The following is a 13,151-nucleotide window of genomic DNA, read 5'->3' as shown; positions in this document are numbered from 1 at the left end:
GACGATTCTGTATTGGCCTACAGGAGGGCAAAGCCAGGCTCAACTTGCCATAGGCTAGAGGCCTCTTAAGACTGCAGGACTTCCCAGGGCTAATCCAGAGTTAGTAGAATACCCCAGACTCCTGCTCCGCAGCCCGCCCCCCCCTTCCTGTCCTGCCTGCTCCCACCCTGCCTGGCTCAGTGCAGGCTTAGTCTCCTTCCCGTGCCCTGTCCCTCCAGCTGACCTGCAGCAGCCGCAGAAGCTGGGTCTGCTGCCTAGCTTTTTGGAGCTGGTCCCCACGCTCTGCCATCTTGTGCTTCAACTCTTCCCACTTGTCACTCAGGCCCTGGAGGCTGCCCTGCACATCTTCCTGGGCATGGAGCCTGCTGCTCAACAGCTGTCTCCCAACCTGGGGTGGACACAAAGACCAAGGGAGTTTCGTTGAGTTGCTGGTACCATGAGCGGCCACAGCAAGCTGGACCCAGGTGGCAGAGGTGGGGGAAGGGGTAGCTGGCTACAGGCTGCGTTCCACAGGCTTCCAGGGCTCAAGAATTTCATGTGGCCCCAAATCTTGACAGAGGTGAGAAGGCTTTCCTCTGATACCACCAAGTAGAGCAGAGTAAGCGGGGGGAGCAGGCATCAGACTATGGTAGAGAAGGCTTTGTTCAGGTAGACGTAGCAGGCATTGGAGCTGCCCTAGGAGCTGGGGGTGGGGTGGGGTGGGGGGGGGGGGTGGGGTGGGGGGGGGGTGGGGTGGGCTGGGCTGAGCTGAGGTTGGTGGGGAAGAGATGATGGATACTTTCTGGGCTGGTTTGGGTGCCAAGACAAAGAGGTACCCAGCCGAGCAGAGGATGAATCTGGGGGATCCTAAGTCCGAGGTAGCAGTAAAGAATCTGAAGGGGAATTCTGGGCTGGGAATCTGAGGAGGAGGAGGCCCTGTGCCCTGTGTCCACTGCCCCCACCTGCTGCAGGGCCTCCATGTGCCCGTAGGTGGCCAGCAGCGCTCGCTCAGCTGCTCTGTGCAGCTTGAGTTGCTGCAGGATGTTGCTGGGCTCTTGGGAAGGCCCATGTGCTGCCATCAGCCCCTTCTCCTCTATCCACAGCATCAGCTCTGCCACATCCTGTTTCCATTTCTGCTCAAGAACCGGGAGAAAATAGGTCTTACAACCAGGGCTGAGGAGGAGGGGTCTCACAGACTCCCAATGGCCCAGATCCAATCCTATGTGCAAGGGGGGGCTGGGGTTATTGCTCCCATGTGGAGACAGGGAAGCGGAGATCAGGACAGAAATGTTTCTCCCTCACATTACTCCCTCACAGTAGGAAGATGCCCGGGGACTGATGGCCTGAGCCCCATGGTGTCCTGTGCCCAGATAAGAGGAGCACTTGAGCAGTCCCTGCTCCCCCAGCTCACATCAAATGATGTGTGATCATTTCTCTCCTAATAGGCTTATGGTAGAGGAGGCCTGTGGATTGGTGCAGCTCTGAGCCCCTATGGGGGCTGAGCAAGTATCCAGCAGAGCCTAGGTCTGCAGCTGGTGCCCGTGGCCCATGCATGAGCCTAGAGTGTGGCCAGAAATGATGGGGAAGGGGCACAGTCAGATGAGGGATGGCAAGGAGGTTTATCAAGACTTTGGGTCCAGTCTTGACTCTGAACGGTGTGGCCTCAGCTTGTTTTCTTTATCAGGAAAAATCTGAGCCATAATGCCTGTCTCACAAGAAGCGCTATGAGGGTCAACGACCTAACATGTGGGAAAATGCTTTGGAAACTATCAAGGGCTCTGCAGAGCACACAACTGTTAGTGCAGTGATAGACTCCTAGGCACTCCTCTTGGGGAGGCCTCGTGCACCTGGGCTGGCCCCCTCACCTGGAGCTGGAGGGAGGCCAGCAGCTGCCTCTTCCTCTGCTCACTCCTCTCCTGGACCCCAGTCCACCGTCCCTGGATGCTCTGCAGCTGCTCTCTGACCCTGGAGGCCGGGTGGAATGGGGGAGGGTCTAGGGAGGGCTCCACTCTAAGGCCCACCGCAGCCTGGGGTGCACCCTGCCGCTCCTCCACTCCCCACACTGTCCCCCGGCCTCAGGGCCACAGGCTTTGTAGGCTGAGAAAGGGTGGTAGGCGCTGCCCAGACCGGCCTTGCTCACTTGCGCGCAGCAGGGTGTCGGCTCTGGGCCAGCTTCTCGCCACGTGCCCGCAGAGCCTCTGCTCGAGGCCCAAGGATGCCCAGCAGGTGTCCAAACTCTTGGTGCTGCTGCAGCAGGCTCTGGGCCTCCCCCACATCCTCCTGGGGGTGCAGAGACCTGGGGTCATGCTTGGGATGACAGGGGTCAGCACCCTATCGCCCACTGCCATCCCAGGGCCGCCAGCACCCCTCCACCCCTGCCTACTGACTTCAAAGCTCCCTCCAGTGATGGGGAAGCATCACCGCAGCCCTGTATTCCAGACTTCCTACCCCAAGGCGGCCCTGCCACAGGAAGGCCTCGTGGCTGACACAAGTGGCAGTGAAGTCATCTACATCTCTGCTGAATCTATGCAGCTCCAGCCCCTCCTGCAGCTGCTGCCGTCTCTGCTCCCAGGCGGCCTGCAGTCCCCAGCCTCGCTGGCTCAGGAGCCTCAGAACACGGGCCACCTCTTGGGAGTCCGGAGAGTCCGAGGCTGCAATGGGCTGGCCCCGGGCCTCCAGCTGCTGCAGCCTATCCAGGACGACAGGAAGGTGGTCAAACCCCATCTCCTTCTCACCCCCCTTCCTCCCCTCTCACTGGGTCATTTTGGAGCTCTGATAGAAGGGTAGCTGGCAGGAGGTCTGAGGCCGGTTAGACCCACTGGTTCACTTGTTCCATGGGGCAGCTGTGCCCTGGCCCACTAGTGATGCACAGAACGTAACAGGCCTCGCACACTACTGAGGTCTCAATACTTTCCCTGCTCCCGGTTTGTTACACCCTTGCTCCGGGGGACCATCCCAATGCCGATGCAAAGTCAAGTAGAAACAGCACTCAAACCGCATACATGCCTGACTGCAAGGCCACTGCCAGGCCATGAGTATTTACAAAGGGCCCACAGGCACACAGCTTGAAGGCTCCACTTCCTCTGAGCTGATGCTGCCCTGAACCATTTGTAGAGTCTCGAGCACAAAGGACGGGATGGATTCAGTGACCACTTGGCTACCTGTCAGGATCTCTCGTGCAGGGCACAGCCTGTAGACTGTACCGGGTGACCCTGCCTGCCTGAAGACCTGTAGCATCGTCCCCGCAGGAGGAGAGGCCTTGCCATGCTGAGGAGTTGGCTGTCTTAGTCCCATGGGGGGAGGGGAGGTGGTCCTGAGCCATCTGACTCCAGGGGTTCCCATTCTGGTTACCCAGAATTGCTTGGGAGACTAGGCTGTCCTGATTTCAAACAGTCCATCAAGTTCACCTGGATGGGGTATGGCCAGGTCTACACTTGACAGAACCTTCCAGGAAGTTCAGATTCTGCCCCGTGTCCCTCCCTGAAGCATTCAGGACACCGGACCAGTGGTTACGTCCCCCTCCTTAAAGCCTGCCCCAAGCACCTGTTGGACACCAGCCTGGACTACAACCCTGAGTGATGCCCTGCTTCCTGCCTCTCCCTCTCTGATGTCCTGTCCCCACAGGCCTTAGCCGGCCTGAGGCACATCCTATCCCGCCTCCCGTCCGGACCTCTCCTGCTGCAGCCGTATCTCCTCCAGAAGGTCTCCGTGCTCCATCAGCAGCCTCTGGGCCGAGGCCACGTCCACCGCCTTCTCCTCACTGTGCAGCCGAGCCCAGACGCCCTCCGCCCACAGCAGCAGTTGCTGGCTGTCCTGTAGGAAGCTCTGCCGTGTCCGTGCCTCGGCCTGGGCCCTGGTCTGTCGGGCCACGTGCTGCTGTACCTGCTCCAGCAGCCCCTGCAGCGTCTCCACCTGTCCTCTCAGGCACTGATTCTCTGTGGGGCCCGCTTCTTCAGCTCTGGGAGATGGGGCCCACGGCCCAGTCAGTGCCCTGCCCTGGGCCTGGTGTCTGGGCTCGGAGTCCCCAGGCAAAGTGGTGTTGACTCTGCACTCCTGCCTCCCCCTCACCGTGGGACAGCAAGCCTGTGTGGCCTGCCCTTTCCCCATGAGCATTTTCTCACTCCGTGTCCCCACCTGTGCCCCTGCCCTTCAGACAGCACATCCAGCCTGTCCTCCAATTTCTGTCCCATTCCTCATGCCACAACCCTGCTCAGTCCTCCCCTGCCTCCCAGGGCCCAAACCCAGGCCGTACCTTATGGTGATCCTCTGCAAGTGGTACACGCTTCTCTCCAGTGCCGGCATCTTCTGCTGGGCCAGCTGCAGGACGCGGTGGCTGTCCTCTGACTGCCCCAGCTCCAGGGTTTCCAGACGGAGTATCAGGTCTCGCAGTTGGACCTGTGTGGATCTGCACTTGTGCAGAAAACTGCACACGTCCGTGGTGTGTGCCAGCTGCATTTCCTTCTCTTTCTTCAGGGCTTCCAGCTGCCCCCACCTGAGCAGAGCGAACAGGGATGTCTCTGTCACAGGGACATCTCCACAGCCATACTGGGGCCGCGGCCGGGGGTTCACACAATAGCTGCTGCCGGGCTGCCTGTCCCCATGCCCTCTCCTGTCTCTGACATGTCCGGTGTTTCCTCCTGGCATCTCCAGAGGCACATCAGCAGGCGTGCAGGCCCAGGCAAAGCATCCAGCCTGTCCCCACTGCTCTGTGCTCCCTCCGTCTTACCTCTGGCTCAGTTCCTCCTGCTGTTGCTGAATTCTGGGAGCATCTTCAGGACATCTCTGCTTCAGCTGCTCAGCAGAGCTGCTGACCTCAGTCAAGCAGCCCCTTCCCACAGCCAGGGCAGTGAGGAAGTTCTGGGGAAAGGAAGACCCAGGGCCTGAGTTTCTTCTCTTCCCACACCGCACTCAAGACTACAAATGACCTGATATGCTCTGCTGTGCAGGTGTCTGAGCAGCATCCCTCTGGAAGGACTGGGGTCTCTGTCCTTAAAGGGCTGGGAGGGCCCTTTAAAAATTCAAGGCTAGGTATCCAAATTATAAAGCAAGAAATAAAACTGTTATTATTTGCAGATGACGTGGTATTATATATAGAAAACCCTAAAGATTCCACCAACGAAGTGTTAGAATAAATGAATTCAGTAAAGTTTCAAGGTACAAAATCAATATAAAGGAATATTTTGCATTTCTATACACTAATAATGAATGAATCACCAGAAAGAGAAATTAAGAAAACAATTTCATTTACAATTGCATTAAAAAAAAAAAAAACAACCTACGAATAAGTAACTGAAGAGATAAAAGACCTGTACACTGAAAACATCAATGAAAGAAGTTGGGAAAAAAAAAACAAACCCACAAATGGAAATATATTCTGTGCACATGGATTAGAAGAATTAACATTGTTAAAATGTCTAAACCACTCAAAGCAATCTATACATTTACTATAATCCTGATAAAAATTCTAATAGCATTTTTCACAGATATAGAACAATCCTAAAACTTGTACGGAAATGCAAAATCCTAAAATTTGTGTGGAATAGCCAAAACAATCTTGAGAAAAAGAAAGTCTTTCTCAAGACATCAGTTAGGGCAGCACACTCCCTGATTTCAAACTGTATAGTTTACTATAGTAAACTGTAGTAATTATTTATAATGATCAAAATAATGTGGTATTGACATAAAAACAAATAGATCAGTGGAACAGAATAGAGAGCCCAGAAATAAACCCGTGCACATACAGTTGCTTAATTTATGACAAAGGAGCCAAGAATGGGGAAGAGATAGTCTTGTCAATAAATGGTGTTGGGAAAACTGGACAGCCATGTGCAAAATATGAAACTGGATCCCTATCTTAGACCGTACACAACAATAAATACAACACCCAAAACAAATAATCTGCTTGCAAAACAGGCAGAGGACCTGAACAGACATTTCTCCAAAGATGACATACAGGTGGCCAACAGACACAGGAAAAGATGTTCAGCATCAACCCTTATCAGATCACAATAACAGCAAGATGTCACCTCACACCAGTCAGGATGGTTGTTTTCAAAAAGACTATAAATAGGGGCACCTGGGTGGCTCAGCTGGTTAAGCATCTAGCTTTGGTTCAGGTATGATGTCATGGTTCGTGAATTTGAGCCCCACGTTGGGGTCTCTGCTGTCAGTGTGGAGCCTGCTTCAGAATTTCTATCTCTCTGTCCCACCCCAGCTTGTGCATACTCTCTCTCAAAAAAAAAAAAAAAAAAGGTTAGAGGGGCTCCTGGGTGGCTCAGTCGGTTAACCGTCAGACTTCAGTTCAGGTCATAATCCACAGTTTGTGGGCTTGAGCCCTGCATCGGGCTCTGTGCTGACAGCTCAGAGCCTGGAGCCTGCTTCAGATTCTGTGTCTCCCTCTCTCTCTACCCCTCCCCGGCTCACACTCTGTCTCTGTCTCTCTCTCAAAAATGAACGTTAAACAAATTTTTCTTAAATAAAAGATTAAAAAATGGCTAGAAATAAGTGTTGGCAAGAAGGTGGAAAAAAGGAAGCCATTGTGTTGGTAGGAATATAAACTGGTGCAGCAACTATGGAAAATAATACAGAGGTTCCTCAAAAAATGAAAAATAGATCCAGCCTATGATTCAGCAATTTCACGTCTGGGTATTTAATCCAAAGAAAATGAAGACACTAATTTGAAAAGATAGCTACACCCCCATAATCATAGAGGCATTATTTACAATAGCCAACATATGGAAGCAACCTAGCGTCCAGTGATGGATGGACAAAGAAAATGTGGCAAAGGGGTGCCTGGGCGGCTCAGTTGGTTAAGCTTCTGATTCTTGATTTCAGCTCAGGTCACAATCTCACTGTTTGGTTTGTGAGACTGAGCCCCCAGTCTGGCTGTGTGCTGATATCAGGGAGCCTGCTTGGGATTCTTGCTTTCTCCCTCCCTCTCTGCTCCTACCCTGATTGAGAGCTGGTGGGTGTACACATGCTTTCTTTCAAAATAAATAATAAACCTTAAAAAAAAAAAAAGAGGGGCACCTGGGTGGCTTAGTTGGTTGAGCGTCTGACTTTGTCTCAGGTCATGATCTCATGGTTTGTGAGTTAGAGCCCCACACCAGGCTCACCAGCCCACTTTGGATCCTCTGTCCTCCTCTCTCTCTGCCCCTCCCCTACTCATGCTCTCTCTCTCTCTCTCTCTCTCTCTCAAAAGTGAATAAACATTTATTAAAAAATAAAATCAAAACCAAATGTGATATACATATATACCACTGTACAAAAGATGGCATTATGCCAAAAGATGGCATTATGCGGTGGGTGAAATGGGTAAAGGGGGTCAAAAAGTGCCAATTTCTAGCTATAATTTAAGTAAGTCATGGGGATGGAATATATAGTTTGGAGACTATAGTTAATAATCCTGTGTTGCATTTTTGAAAGTTGCTAATAGAGTCCATCTTGAAAGTTCTCATTACAAGAAGAAAATTCTGTAACTATGTGTGGGGGTGGATGCTAACTAGACTCACTGTGGGGTACATTTCACAATACACAGACATACCATTATGTTGCATACCTCCAACTACTATCAGGTTGTGTATCAATTATACCTCAATAAAAACAAAATAATTCAAGGCCAGATCCCTTGCTTCTTCTTCCCAGACAAGACTACAGTTAACATGGAGAAGTGGGACACAGGAGTGAATAACGGAGAGGCAGGAGCAGGCGGGGAGGGAGAAGGACAGGAATTCGGAAAGGCCGCAGGGCCAAGCAGCCAAGACGCCCACCTTGGCTCCACAGGGGCAGTACCTTATACTTGAGCCGCGTGGCTTCCAAGTCATCCGCCTGGGGCTGCAGCATTTGGAGCAGTGCGGTCTGGTTCTCCAGCCATGACTGCAGCTCTCCACATGAGTCATAGAAGCCAAATAGGGCCACTGCCTCCTCCAACTGAGCTCTGCGGTGCTGAGGAGAGGCCGGCCCAAGGTTGGGGCAAGGGCCAGTTTCCCCCTAGGGCACTCAGAGCAGGACCCCATACCCTTCCCCCCAGGGTGAGAGAAGTCCCCTGCCCCACTGCTGGGCCCTGCGCCCTCTGTTGGAGGTCCAGGGGAAGGAGCTGACAAGAGCTTGATGTCAGGTCAAGGGCCCTGGTAGAGTGTGCTCTTTTGATCTAGCCCTTGGCTCTTAGGGACAAGTCACACTTCTGTGGGACCTGGCGCTGCCTAGCCCCGCCCTTCTCCCCTCCAGGCTCTCCTCCAGCCATCTGCCACTCTCAGCTTCACTTCCAGGCTCCAGGCACTCTGGTCTTTACTCCTCCAGGGCCTCCTGCCTGCCTGGCGATAGGTACTGCCTAGGGTATGGTCTCCCCCATCTCTCCTGCCCTCCCCCTGGCTTTGCCTGCTCTCAACCTCTCCTTGTTCCAGTCACAGCCTAAATGGCCTCCCCTCAGAGATGCCCTCCCTGACTCCCAGCCTGACCTGGGCTTCCATCACACCCACCACCATCTAATGACCTGTTTCTCCTCTTCTCTGCCTGTGTAAACTCCTTGGGGGCAGTGAGCACGTCCAGTCAACTGCTCTGTCTCTGGACTCCCGGTTCAGGGTCCAGTACAGAGTAGGTGTTCCATGAACATTTCTTGAACAAGAAGTGTTACTTACCTTTGCCAGGCCCCCCAGGCCCTCATAGTCCTGGTTCAAGCAGTCCTGTGTCTGGAGTATGGTGTTAGGGTCAAAGTCAGGGTCAAGCTCAGCGGAGAGGACCATCTTCTGAGTGCTTGGGGGCCCAGAGTGGCAGGAAACCTCACTCCAGGTCCGGAGGTTCCTCGGGCCTTCCTTTGGAGAGCTCAGGGCAGATACCACCTGTGCTGACAGGACACAGGGCAGTGTGTCCAGAGGGGATTCCCCTAAACACGAGGCTTGGCAGGGTGGGGCCAATGGTTGTACCTGGGGTGGTTCCAGGAGGGACCCCATTAATGCATGGAAACTGGTGGGCAAAATGAGCAAAACCAAACTATCCTCGGATGACTTCTACAAGCATGCAGACAAGATTCCACTAGTCGGACTGGGGCAGCCAATAAGAAGTTGCTGAGGAGGGGTGGGGCACCCCAAGCCGGAAGCGAAGGTTCCCAGGTCAGGGGCCACAAAAGCCCTCCCATTTCCACCCTCTGTGTGTGGGCATGGGAGAGGGGGCATAGTACTCAGACCACATGTGCATTTTGTGCTGGAGGCCTGTAGTTCTGGATCCTTGCCGTCCCACACGTACGGTAAGCGACACTTGGGTTGCGGCCGCCCGCGCCTGCTCGTCCAGTCTCCGTAGCTCCGTCCCGAAGGCGTGCAGGCTACGCTCCAGTCGCTGGTGGCGCAGCAGCAGGGCGTCTGCGGCCGTCTGGTCCCGCCCGCGGGACGCGCTCTCCAGGGCCGACTGCTGCTCCCGCAGCCACGAGGCCGCGTCAGCCGCATCACTGAAGTACTGCGGGCAGGAGGGCAGGCTGGGCACGCGGCCGACCCCACACGCCTGCCCGGCCCCCCCTGCATCCGCAGCCTAACTACCTCCTGGACAAGCATAGCCGCCTGCAGCCGAGCGCCCCGCCTGGCTGTGGAGGCCCGGAGCCGCTGCCACGCGCCCTGCAGTGCCTGGGCCCGCTCCCTGGGGTCTGGCCACGTGGGGTGCCCGCGGGCTCCCAGGTCCCATCCCCTCCGCACGAGATCAGTGCACATGGCCTGGTGGTGGCGGAGCTCGACTTCCAGGGCCTGGCAGGGTACAGAGCTGGGTGAAGGGAAGGAAAGGGAAGGGCCAGGTGGGGACTGGGGCAGGGCACAGGGTCACACGTACCTTGTGTTTCTGCAGGGCTGCTCTGATCTGGCTAAGGTCCCGGCCCAGGGCTTCATCCTCCACCAGCTGTTCGTGCTCCCTCAACCAGGTTTCCTCCTCCTCACAGTTGTGCAGGAACTCTGCCTGCTGCAGGGTCTGCTCCAGCAAGGTGCGCCTGAGGGATGGCAAGGGGCACCAAAGGGACTGGGGAGGGGGCTCCCCACCAGGCTCAGACACTCCCCCTTAGATAGGAGTTTTCTTTTTCCTGATAACAGGGAACAGAAGACTTAGAGGTGAAGGTCAATGTGGAGGAAGTTGCCAAGTTAGCAGTATTTTAACCAGGGCAGGAGGTAAATTGGGTTCCAGAAAAGTTCTAGAGAAGGTAGGAGAGCTGGGTGAGCTCTTACCGGGCCCTTAGAAGAGACACCAGGCTCCCATGAAGCTGGGCCAGTGCCTGGGCCTTGGCCTGCAGCACCTCCACAGTAGTACCCAGGGAGGAGTCCAGCTGCGAGGTCTGAAGGCCAAGATGGCGCACATGGGCCCCGTGGGCTGAGACCTGGGCCTCCAGCAGGTCATGCTTCTGCAGGAGCTCCACGGTCTCAGCCAGCTGCTGCCCACAGGCCGTGGAGCTGGCCAGCACCTGGCCAGGGATGGACAAGTGATCACTGCTGTCCCAGAGTGCTGGGTCATCACAAGTGTTGGTGCTGTGTCACCCAGGGGCCTGCTGGTCCAGGGCCCACCTGTAGCTCCTTGAGCTGGTTGGAGGCAGTCTCCACCTCCTGCAGCAGGCTCAGCACAGCTTGCACACCTGCCATCTGCTTCTTCTGCCCTTGGAGACGCCGAAGGAGTTGCTCCCAGCGCCCAGTGATCTCCAGTTGCCTGGAGGATGTGAAAATAAGGGGTGGGGTGGGGTCTTCACTGGGCTGGGATAGGGAAGCCACCTTGGGGTCTACACCTGGTGGGGGTGCTTGGCTGTCATGGAGGAGCCTGAGCCCAGTGACTGGGGGCTTGGAGCATTCTAGCCTATGGCTGTCGGGGCACTGTGTTCCTGCTTCTTAAACACAGGCAGAGAAGCTAGATGGAGGGTCTGTGTGGCTCAGGCCAACAGGGCCCCCAAACCTTTCCAATCTCCATCTCCGATGATAGCAACTCCATCCTTCTAGGTGCCTGGGCTAAAGGGCTTGATAACTGAATTTCTCACACCCCCATCTGATCTGTCTGTAAATCCTCTTGGATTCAAAATATATGCAAAATCCCACCATTTCTCATCACCTGCATTGCTTCTCTGGCCTAGATTATTGCAATAGCTGCATAAGTGGTCTTTGCTTCTGTCCCTTCAGTCTGTGCCTGACATGGCATCCAGAACGATCATTGTCGAACAGGAGTCAGATTGTGCCACTCCTTCATTCCAGCCCTCCCGTGTTGAATTCCCCATCCTTCTGTGAGTAAATCCCATCTTTACTGTGTCCTACAGATCCCAGCACGATCTCTGCCCCCACCCTTTGCTCCTGTACCTCCTTGACCTCAACCACTACTTGTTAACTTTGACCAACAGTGGCCTCCATGCTATTTTCCAAACATGGCAGGCATGCGCCTTCCCTATGCCTGGTATAGTGTGTCCCCGTATCTCTACAGCTGGCCCCCTCTTCTGGTCTCTGCTTCTTCCTGGTCTTTGCTCAAAAGTCAGTCTCCTCTGGCCACCTGATCTAACCCCCACCCCCCATGTTGGCACCTCATAATCCCCTATCTTTTGTTACCATTTTTTAAAATCACTATTGCACGTACTATGTATCTATTTTAATTTGTCTGTTTTCCTTAGTAGTGTGTAAGCTCTGTGAGGGGAGGCATTATGGTTTCTCCTCCTCACTACTCAATCTCCAGTGCCTAGAACTGTGCTTGGGACGTAGTAGACAACAAATACTTGTTCAGTGAATGAGTTGATAAGAAGTATCTAGAAAGGGCAGTGCTTTACTAAAAATGGGGAATTGAGGGTGCTGGAACTTCAGGCATCGGTGGGAGTTAGATCTTTTAAAGAGAGCCCTGAACCTATAGATCAGACCTCTATGGCCAGGAATGGGCACAGGTAAACATAGGGATATGATAGGAAGGCCTTAGCCTGTTTTGAGGATGATTTCCGCACCCCAGGCTCACCTGTGGGCCACATCTGCCCAGCCATGGTGCTGCTCCTGCTGAAGGATGTCTGCGATCTCGGCCAGGGCCTGGAAGCGCCCCTCCTGGGGCAGGATGCTGGCCTCCAGCATGCCCAGTCTCTGGGCAGCTGCGTCCACTGTGGCCAGGCTGGCTGGCGGGGCGGCAGCTGTGGCCTGGTCCAACATTTGCTCTGTGTCTGTCAGAAAGTTCTCCCTGAGGGCTGCCTTGCGCTGGAAGCGCCGGGCCAGGGTTTCCAGCCGCTCTAGCTGTAGGATCCTCCGCAGCAGGGCCTGGCTTCTTGAGGCCTCTGCCCGCTCCAGGACTGCCCAGCGCTGGGACAGCTCTGCGGGGCCCAGGCCCTCGTGAGGCAGGAAGAGCCTGCGATTCTGGGCTCGGAGTGACGTCTGCAGCCGGAAGAGCAGGGCCTCTATGGCCCCTCGCTGCTGCAGCCGTGGTGGCTTCTCCTGGGTGCGGAAGAAGGCAAAGGCCACCAGTAGCTGACGCATGGCAGGCAGGGAGTCTGGGAAATCCCGTGCCTCTAGCTGCACCTCCTTCTCTGCAATCCAGCGCAGCAGGTCGGCCACCAGCTGCTCGTACTGGGTCTGCAGCTCCTCTGTCTCCTGGAGCTGAAGCAGGATCTGGGGGAGGCACGGGAAGGCCTCGGGCAGCACCTCGGGGCAGGCCCTGGAATGGAGGTGCTCCCCTTTTGGATGCTCGGTGACTGCCAACGTTGCCCAGGTGGGTGGAGGCTCTTTCCCCTAGCTGAGGTTGCACTAAAGTGGGGTCCTCCCAGCCCCCAGAGAATCAGGTTTGCCTGCATTGCACACTTAGACCCAGGAGTGTGGGGCACCCGCCCTGCTTTCCTCCATCTTATTTTACCCCATTTGGCCTCACTTCTGGGGAATACTATTCTTTTTCTGAGCCACCTTTCCCTTTCCTGAGGCCCCCACATCCCTAAAACAGCTCAGAGCCCTTGGCCTGGATCTTCTCCCCCATGCCCAACCGAGACACCAACCCTGAGAACAGCCTCCCCAGGCTTCCATGCCTGCCGCTGTGCCCAGAGTATGAGAGCCCCGAAAACATGGACTGCGCCCAGCACAGCTGCTTCTGTGCTTGTCCTTGCAGATTCTGGCTCTCTGAGCCTTTCAATCTCATTAGGGGCTTAACAGCCTACGAGCAGGGGGAGAGGGGAGGGACTGGAAAGGATGGTGCTCACCTGGCTTTCCCTGTTT

General features: G+C 55.1%; 1 protein-coding gene across 1 annotated transcript in view; it reads right to left on the bottom strand.

The window, feature by feature from the left end:
• The window catches only part of SPTBN5 (spectrin beta, non-erythrocytic 5), a 46,160-nt gene that overhangs the window by 25,207 nt on the left and 7,802 nt on the right, over window positions 1-13,151 (bottom strand). Inside the window, exons 6-21 of the mRNA XM_053889167.1 lie at window positions 11,920-12,557; window positions 10,509-10,647; window positions 10,176-10,408; window positions 9,790-9,943; window positions 9,507-9,707; window positions 9,220-9,426; window positions 8,616-8,816; window positions 7,771-7,923; window positions 4,706-4,836; window positions 4,232-4,471; window positions 3,650-3,937; window positions 2,428-2,668; window positions 2,120-2,259; window positions 1,845-1,944; window positions 942-1,112; window positions 224-388 (exon numbers count right to left, since the gene is read on the bottom strand). Coding sequence (XP_053745142.1) covers window positions 224-388; window positions 942-1,112; window positions 1,845-1,944; window positions 2,120-2,259; window positions 2,428-2,668; window positions 3,650-3,937; window positions 4,232-4,471; window positions 4,706-4,836; window positions 7,771-7,923; window positions 8,616-8,816; window positions 9,220-9,426; window positions 9,507-9,707; window positions 9,790-9,943; window positions 10,176-10,408; window positions 10,509-10,647; window positions 11,920-12,557 — 3,402 coding nt within the window. The remainder of the gene's footprint in view (window positions 1-223; window positions 389-941; window positions 1,113-1,844; window positions 1,945-2,119; window positions 2,260-2,427; window positions 2,669-3,649; window positions 3,938-4,231; window positions 4,472-4,705; window positions 4,837-7,770; window positions 7,924-8,615; window positions 8,817-9,219; window positions 9,427-9,506; window positions 9,708-9,789; window positions 9,944-10,175; window positions 10,409-10,508; window positions 10,648-11,919; window positions 12,558-13,151) is intronic.

This window comes from Panthera pardus, unplaced genomic scaffold (assembly GCF_024362965.1).
Source record: "Panthera pardus isolate Hobbes unplaced genomic scaffold, ASM2436296v1 HiC_scaffold_24, whole genome shotgun sequence".
NCBI classification, from domain to species: Eukaryota; Metazoa; Chordata; class Mammalia; order Carnivora; family Felidae; genus Panthera; species Panthera pardus.
The sequence above is the reverse complement of the archived record's forward strand: the minus strand, read 5'-3'. Positions and strand labels throughout refer to the sequence as shown.